The 9,584-nt window shown below is 38.7% G+C and overlaps 1 protein-coding gene across 1 annotated transcript; it reads left to right on the forward strand.

Annotated features, from left to right (window-relative positions):
• The first annotated feature begins 6,704 nt into the window (after nt 1–6,704).
• LOC149266234 (uncharacterized) lies at nt 6,705–7,166 on the forward strand. The gene has a single exon (XM_089407562.1). The coding sequence runs from the start codon at nt 6,705–6,707 to the stop codon at nt 7,164–7,166; it is 462 nt and encodes a 153-aa protein (XP_089263688.1).
• Nucleotides 7,167–9,584: the final 2,418 nt, after the last annotated feature.

Consider the following 9,584-nt stretch of genomic DNA (forward strand, 5'->3'; position numbering starts at 1 on the left):
GAGACTACAAACATTACCTCCAAAGGTTCGAGTATTGAATCTTCAACTCTTATACCACTTTGTAACACACCCTCCAATCCCATTGGGCTATTCTTTGGTAGCAGAAGGTGTTACATAATGCTAACCCAATATATAAGGTCTCATTATGGAAATGGGGTTACAAAATTTCTCAATTTCCAACTTCTTTAAAAACTAATTCTACCATAACATCCAACTCGTCGAGGGATTTGTGATGATATAAGCTTTTCGTCAATCTGACTTATGGATCAAAATATATGGACATTTGAAGTTTGACCCCATTTTAAACCTACCACATGACACCCACGTGGCCTCCCACATGGGGCCCACATGGTAACCCCACCTCACCTTGGTCTTCCACATCACCCTATTAAGCCAACATGTATACTGCAATGTCATTTGGTGATCTCATGTGGCATTTTCCACATTTCCCCTTTGCATGGGCCCCATCGGCAAACTGCTCCATGTATTTTGAAAAGTGTCCTAAGATGAGATAGACTTGAATCCATGTTAAAGGAGTGAGAACTTCCCATCTCAACTCTCATTAACCTTAGCCTCTCTTGCCATAACACAACGAGAAACCCTTCTGTCTCAAGTTGACAGGAATATTTCCCATCTGATGACAGAATTATTTCTGTCTCTTACCCTCTGCCATCCTCATCTCTTTCCCAAGGGGAACCTCTCTTTCTCCTCAAGCTCTGAGATGATGTCATCCTGAGGTGACATCATGCTAACTTAAGCCCGAGGTGACATCACACAAAATTAAGCCCAAGGTGACCAATTTTTGAAGTCACATTGTCCACGTGGCCTTCCCTGAGGGTTCCATGTGTTAATCATTTTGGGCCTTTTGGCTCTCCAACGTAGCCATTAGTATCTTCCACGTGGCATGCCCTCTACGTGCCACGTCTTCACATTTTCACACCACTGAGCCATGTATGATTTGTCCTAGCTTCCCCCGTGACTGATCCCTAAAGTGTTTGGTGAAAAGTCTATGTTAGAAGAAAATTCAGGTCTTTGGCCCCAAAGAGGTAAATGCTTTCCAAACCATCCACTGAGCCTCAAACAAGCTTATACCCTTAACTCCACTCAGCCCCACCCAATATTAGGGAATTTGGAACTTTGGTCTTATTAAACGTGCACTACACCCATGAAGGTCAAACCCCCAAACTCTCGAACTACAAAAGTAGTTTGAGCTTGGGCCCTCCTTTGACCATTTGGGTCTTTCAAGCCCTCACTCATTAGGGAAAAGTATTCAGATTACAAAGAAAACTAGCCTGAACTCCTGAACCATTGAAGTAATTTGGGCCTAGTCCTACCACAGGCCATTTATGTCATTTGGGCCCTCAACTATTCATGTTGTTCGAGCCCCTTGGCTATTTGGGCCTCTCATACCCTCTTTCCATGCACTAACCCATTCAACCTAGAACTCCCGAACTCCCAGAGTAGTTTGGGATTGGGCCCCCATCCTAGCCTTTTCGGCCACTTGGGCCCCTCAATCATTTGGGCCATTCATTATAATTACAAATGTAAATGGGCTCGAAGTCCCGAACCTTTCTGACTTGACCCAAAAACCATTGTCATAGATTTGCAATTCCCTTTCATCTTAAGATACATTCTATGTTCTCTTCCACTCTATCCGGGATGTAATTAGGTTTCTTCGATGAACCAAATTTCACCCAAAACATATGTAAACAACAAAATTCACTTCCCCATGCAATATATATGCATTCAAAAGTTAAACACCAATAGTTAGACACAATCGTAAGACATGAATTTAGGGAAAACAATGGTTTCCATCAATTAGTAAAGGAAATTTTAGTCTCCCTCGAGGTGAGGATAAATGAAAGATATGGTTGGATGAGGGATCAATATGACTGTCACTTCCTCAGAACACTAAAACTCCTTTGTGATATTAGAAGGATAAGCGATGAGATATATGATTCTAGACGAGGGGGGTTTTTTCAGGAACTCAACCCACTATTGAAAAGTTTTGGCTTCTCCATAATTGATAAACATGTTTTTTGAGTCAAGTTTTAAAACCAATCTAGATATGGATGGGTTTGCTTCTCCACCAAACATTGCCAATTGGTATTGTTATTTAGATAGATCCACAATTATAGTGGATGGATATGATTTTGATCAAACTTTTTTCCATTGGATATTTTAAAAGAAACTTGGCTTCGCGCTGATTTGGTTGAGGCTTTCGAGATTAGAAAATCTTCAATATCTTCATTAAAAATATAAATAGGAAGTCTTCCCTATTCTGGATTCGAGACTCGAACTTAGTGGAAAATATGAAGCAATGCATAAAAAATAGGTTGTGCATCCTTGAAAATACTTAATGCATTCTTTTTGAAGGGAAGATGTTGCAGGATTTTGGCTAGATAAGGGACTACCACATCTTACGGAACTTTACCATAATATTGAACCTAAGGCTATGAGGAGGAGCTCCAGGACCTAGAAACTCTAGTGGATCTGCCTCCTATAAGGATCCAATGCAAGGAAATTTTTCCAAACTAGTAGATTAGCCTTAATACAAATTAGTACCCTACTGTTGTAGAACAAATGAAACAAGTTCCTACCATGGTGGTTAATATACTAGAGGTAAAATACCTTTTTTCTTCTCTCCAATCTAAGGATATGATATGCATGCTCAATGGTTTCTTACCTAGATTTAATGCTTTACACTAGTGGGTATTTTCATCCTCGACCCTCAACTGTGATATATATTTATGTTCCAAGGATTTTTTTGTTGTCCGATTTGATACTCAAGAAGACCTAGAGAAAGTATTGAATGGTGGGCCCTAGTTTTCAGGAAGAGTTGGGCTCTTCATCACCCCTTGGTTCCTAGATTTTGATGCCAAAAAAATTTCGGTCTCAAAAATGATGGTATGGGTGAGGCTACCAAATATACCCCTCCCCTTTTGGCACCACAAGGTTCTATAGGAAATTAGAAAAGCCTTGGGGAAATTCAAAAAGATAGACCTCGAAAGAACAGAGAAAGATATATTTACCTTCTCCAAAATTTGTGTAGAAATAAACCTCAACAAATTCCTACTCGATCACATTCAACTGCAACATAAAAATGTTTAGTGGACCCAAGTATTAGATAATGAAAACACAACATTCATATGCCAAATATGCTACCAAACAGGAAACTTGCAGAACACATGTCCACAAGAAAAAAATATCCCAAAGAAAGAAAAAGGGGTAGGCTTGCAAATCAAAAGGTTGGAAACCTTCTAGTCCCCACCTCTCAGAAGAAGAAGAGACCATGGAGAACCCTCGAAACCAAGCAAAAGAGGATGCTCAGGTCTAGAATGGAATTGTAATCCACATGCAAAATTACATCGAATCACAAGTGATGCAGGCATCAAAACAATATAAAAATGAGGCACATATAGAAGATAGGATGAGGGGTACAAAGAGAGATCAAACTTAGAAAAAAAAAATCCCCACCAAAGGAAATAGGAAGTGAACTAGCAATGGTTCCAATTGATCCAAAAATACCCACTGAAGGAACTTAGGGGGATGGTAGAAAGTGGGAAAAAAACAAAGGCAAGGAAGAGATCTTAAGTGATTATAATCACACTTAACTTCAAATGTTCATATGTAATTTTTTCAATCCTTTTTCCGTTTAGCTGATAAGTTGAGAGGCTTATCTTATATACTACTTTCAATATATGAAGAATGTAATTTTTTTCCTTGTTTCAAGATGAATAAAATTATTGGTTTTTCCCCTTTGGAAAAAAATCGTAATACATGAATTCATTCTGACACTCAGGAATTACTATTAGCCAAATAAATGGCTACTGTGCTTTGTAGATCTAATTACAGTAGTACCAGATTAGTTCACATAGGCCTTGAATATCAATTTGCATGCATGATCATATAGTAAAATGATATAAACACACAAACAACTCATCGTTAAGGGAAACTCAACATTCAATCTTATCTTTCCCCTCACAACTAAGACAATCTACTTCATAACCATTGCAAAGCATTACAAAAAGATGTGCAACTCTCTCTCATAGCCAACACTTAACACATCATAAAAATTATTTTCACAACCAAGCATGAGTAAAGGTAAACAAGTCATGCATGTGTGCCCCATTCAATTGAACGTGATGAAGGGTCACATGAATCTCACAATGAGACTACAAGGCTCATTAACAATAGGAATTCTTCATGCCTTTAGTCACAAATACCTTCTAAGGGTCATAATCGATTTTAACCCATTCATAACAATTCATTGAGTCCTACCCAAGACTATAGAATCATGAAATTAATCGAAACACATCAATATTCTTATGGATTTATAGATCCCTCACATTCTGAGCATGCAAGCATATTCATAAAACACATCTCATTACAAAACACAAGTATGAGTACTCCAACATCAACCATAGTGCTCAAATAACATTTTTCACATATTACTATGGTTCAAAATCTAAGTGCAACAATACATACATGTATCATGAAGGAACAACTTACCTTTGAAAGATTAGCAACTGAGGGGGACTTCAACTCTCCACCCAATAATAGGCCAACTACAACCAAATCCTTCTTGTAGTTGCTCACTCCGAAGCTAGATCCATGGTCTAGGGGAGTGTTCTCTCAGGGATTCAGACTTAGATTCATCTAGGATCTTTCTCAACTTTATGGGAGTATGAGATTTCTCTATAGGTGGTTTATCAACCACTTTCAACAAGCACCCTTCACCCAAATTATTTGTTGAGCCTCCCACTAATATTTCCAGCTTGGACACCACAACCCAAGTACTCCCATGCATCAATTATGGGGACACACCCTCAACAATGATGATTAGAAGAGTTCTCCAGCTTGTTCTTTCTCTCCTCAAGCTTCACTTTTCCTTGTATTCTCTTTCTCTCTCTGGTGTGTGATTCTTATCCCTATATTTCTGTGTTTATAAGTGTACCAAGAAAGGCTCAATTTGATTTAGCCCTGGTCAAATTGAGAAAAATAGAAATTTCCACATCAACGGAAAACTTGGAGGTAGTTAACTAAGGTGACATGGCTCTTACCACTCGGTTAACTCAGTAAATTCAAGTTAAGGGCTTGGAGTTCAATTTGCATGTGTTTATTGCTAATTTGTAGCAATCCAGTTAAGTTATTTCCAGTTGTATTTCGCTAAATTAGTTCTAACTATTGATAGAACTGGTTGGAGGTTAGTTGTGCTATGGGACAACAATCTAACTCAATAATCATTTATTTAAGTGATCAATCAACCAAAAATAGCTCATGCATGTAAGGAATTCAACTTTCTCAGCTATGGTGGAGATTCCAAGGTACTGTAACATCAGTTGTAGACTAGCCTTGAGTGTACAAGTGTTTCATGCAATCAATGTTCAATCATTGGTAATTGCACAATCAATTGGAGGAAATTTCCTAAAAAATAGGGGCCTAATTCCTTAGGATTTTTGCAAGGAAATAGGAGCTTAATTGGAGGCAAAAATTCACAAAGTCTAGGTCAATGATTTTCATTGAGAAGAGAGAACAATTATTCACTTGCAGGTTGAGCTCAGAGAGAGAGAGAAATTGTAATACATTCTTTATTCATCTGATTAATGCAAGCATTAAGGGGTTTTTACCAGTTGGTTTCCCCCAGATAAATCTGTGTACTTGTGCATGTGATTGATTCATGTTTGAGAATGTTGTTCTAAATTGTGAATTAATTTCCACAGAGAAATATAGTAGAATTGTGTGTCTTGATTTAGATTAAATTTCTCGATAAATTTGAATTCTATAACCATATTTCTACATGGTATCAGAGTAGGATTCACATTAGAACAAGAATTTCTAAGTTGTTTCTTAGGAGGTTTGAATTTGCAGGTTTTATGTAACAATTTTTCTTCAAAGTTGGAACAATGACCTTCAACAGAATAAGATTAGAGTATGCCTTGAAAGGAAAATCGAATTTCATTGCTTAGAAGGATCACATGGAGGCAGTGCTTGATGACAATGGATTGTTGGAATATGTCAAGACAAACATTCCAAAACCAGGATCAAATGATTCCCAAATCGTAGCTCAATGGAAGAAATTTGTAACCAAGGTCAGGAGAATAATCTTGGAGGGAGTACAAGACCACACTGTCTCAAATCTCTATGGAAAAGGAAATCCTTTGACAATGCGGAAGGCACTTACTGATCTATTCGAGAAAAACAATGACCATAGAAAACTGGCACTCAAATAAAAACTTCGAAACATCAAGATGCAAATGAATGACACTATTTCGTAGTATCTCACCATATTTACACAAGTTTGGGATGAGCTTGGAGGGTTTGATGTGAATGTTGCAGAAGATGACCTAGTGAGCCTAGCTCTTCTAGGCCTTCCTAAAAGCTGTCATAGCTACTGGGACTCGGTGAATGGAAGGGAAAAAATATTGAATTGAGAACTCTTATGGTCCACTTTTGTATAAGAATAAATTAGGGGAAATACCAGAGATGGAGGTTCAACCAAGGGAGAGGATGAAGAAAATTTTGCATTGAATGGAAAGGGAAAGAAGAAAGACTTGTCAAAAATAAAATTCTTCAATTGTCATGAAATCGAGCACCATGCTACAAAGTTTCAACACAAACATTCTAGCAAGAAGAACTTAGGAGGAGCAAAAAGTGAAGCATTGGCTTGATAGTTCAAGTTAGACTTCACCCTAATCACATGCATGGCCAACACTGTGATGGGGAATGTGTGGTACTTGGAATTAGGTGCCTCATTCGAAATGACAGGTTGTAGAGAGTTTTTCAGTGACCCAGAGGAGAAATATATCCAGATGCATATTGAGATTAGGGACAATGGAAGGTACACCGCTACCGGGATTGGTATAGTAACCTTTAAGAGGGAGTCAAGATCCCCTCTTCACCTCAAAGATTTCATGTTTGTACCAGGCTTGAAGAAGAATTTCAAATTCGTAGCAATATTGGAAGACTATGGCTATGGTGTGATCTTTAGTAAAGGGAAAGCCTTTCTAAGACACATAGGTACTGGGAAGGTGAAGAAGATTGGGGTTGATGTGAAGAACTTGTATAAACTTGATGTGGAAGATTGCATTGCATTACCAGTAACGCAGAGGAAGTGCAAAGTCATGATGTCAATGAACTCTGGAATTGGAGATTGGGCCATTTGAATCATGACATCTTAAAAATTATGCAGCAAATTACCACTGGCCTCCGTAAAGGATCACTTGAGCAACATGATGTGTACAAGGGTTGTACCTTGCGGAAGTATGTAAAATCCACATTCCATGATCGACACAACAAAGTACAAGCAATCTTGGAGAGAGTACACTTTGATGTTTGTGGACCCTTCTCAACAGCCTCCATTGCCAGACATAAATATTATTATTTTTATTGATGATTTGATCCAGGTGGATATTGGTGGCCACTTGCCAATTCCACTTGGACCCCCACCATTGCTTCTTTAAGTATTTCATTTCCTTAATTGCAGCACAATTTACTATTTTTAGTAGTTTTTCGGGTCCTAATCTTCTGGAGCCATTTTGAGGCCCTAAACGACCTTTTTTGGAAATCTACTGTGAATGATTTTTTTGTCTAAAATTGTCTTTTTTGTTGTAGTCCTCGAAGAGATATTTCCAATGGATTATCATGCACATCAAATGGAGATAATATCATCAAGTCAAGACCCCGGGAAGTTGGCTGTCCAACTCACCCCAACGGGGCCCATAAACTCTCGGTGTCACATCTCCTTGGGTTATGGTTTTAGTTGTTTAGGGTTTTCTCTTATTGTTAAATAATATAAAGGCCTTTGAGCCTCATTTTAAGGTAGTTCAGAGGCATGTAGCTGCCACATATGTTCTCAGAGATAACCTACAATCGCCCTAGCTGGTTTATTTCCATTTTTGTTTGTAAGCATGTTTCAGTATTTTACATTAATGAAATGAAGTATTATTTCCCTTGCATCTCTATGTTTATGGTTATCTATATAATTTGTTGCGTTCTTGTTTAAATCCAGATCAGTGGTATCAGATCGGTCTGCATTTTTTCTCTATTTTTCTTTACATGTCCCCAACAAGGTCGGGATATAAGGAGTTAGGGCTTGAACTAGTCGAACCTTTGTAAGACTAGCCTCACAAATCTTGACGGCCTCCCATGGCGGATGAAAAGAAAGACAAGGGAGCAGGAGATCCTATAAAAATCTTGCTCGAAGAAGCCCTTGAGCGACAAAGGAACACGATGATGGACAACTTTTACCAAATCCTTTAGCGGCTACCCAGGGGCGATGCATCAGCTTCCAATAGCTACTTTGGAAATGCCACACTATTTAAGGTACAAGTTAATTTTGAAATCCCCATATGCGAGGGTCAGATAGACGCAGACTCTATTGATCAATGGTTAAATATGGTAGAGGGTTATTTTTCTGTTCATGATTTTTCCAGTTGGGAAAAGATTACTTTTGATTTTCTCAAAGTAGCCCCCCACATCAAGGACTGGTGGGAGACCTACTGCGAGCAGAAGGATAAAAGTACAAGCTCACTATTTTCAGTCGCACCCACTTCGAATTCATTCTGGGATGTCATCAAGGAGAAGTACTACCCTATTAAAAGCTATGAGGATCAATAAATAAAGTGGACCATGTTGCAGCAGGGAAGAGACCAAGACATGGCGGAGTTTACCAATATTTTCCATACCCTTCTCACAAAGTTGGGTATCAAGGATTCGGAGCAGCATTTGGTACTCAAATACCATGACTGCCTGCAAAGGTACATCCAGGAAGAAATAGAATTCCTGAACATCTCCTCGCTCGGCAGGGCATACCAATATGTCGTCAAGGTCGAGAAAAAGTTTAAACAGAAGAAGCAAGACTTTGGATTTGTGAATCCAAAGCAAGGGAAAGGTGCCAAAGGCAGGGCGGCCCAAGATAGCCTGCCAAAGCTGCAAGCAAGGAACAGCATCGTGAAGCCAAAAAATAACATGAGAAAGTGGTGTGAGTTCCATAAGAGCTCCACTCACAACACAAGTGAGTGTCAGGCCAAGCAGTCATTGGTGGCCGAGCTAAAGGTTTTAGAATCAAATGCATGTTCCAACTCTGAGTCAGAGCCTAACAAGGGGAATGACAAAGGGAATTAGATTATCGATGCAGAGCCCAACGCCACTGTTGCCACCAGGAAGATCTAGAAGGAACAACCGGAAGATCCAGAGGAGGAGGAGCGTCTCTTCCACACCCAGATGTGGGTAAAGGGCTCCCCGCTTGTAATGCCCCACTTAAATCTTATCCTGCAAATTTTATTAATGTTTACATTATCTGAAAATATTGAGAAATATTGGTCTAATATAAAATTCATGATTTCTATTATTCAAATTCCCAACTTACCTTCTCAAATTAAATCTTAGGTAGGATATGATCTCCTTCCATTATTTCAAATAATATATGTATTCATCTCACATTCCCAAATGTACCCTCACATTTACAAGGTGAAAGACATGGTTCTCTCCAACTCATTATCAATATATATATTCATCTCACATTCCTCAATGTACCCTCACATTTACTAGGGAGAAGACATGGTCCTCTCCATCTCATTATC

Source organism: Pinus tabuliformis, chromosome 6 (assembly GCF_031772625.1).
Source record: "Pinus tabuliformis cultivar Carrire ecotype Pingquan chromosome 6, CPIR1, whole genome shotgun sequence".
Taxonomy (NCBI): domain Eukaryota; kingdom Viridiplantae; phylum Streptophyta; class Pinopsida; order Pinales; family Pinaceae; genus Pinus; species Pinus tabuliformis.

Excerpts from the sequence above, each read along its gene's own strand:
- LOC149266234 (XM_089407562.1), top strand. The coding sequence starts at position 6,705 with ATGGCCAACACTGTGATGGGGAATGTGTGGTACTTGGAATTAGGTGCC.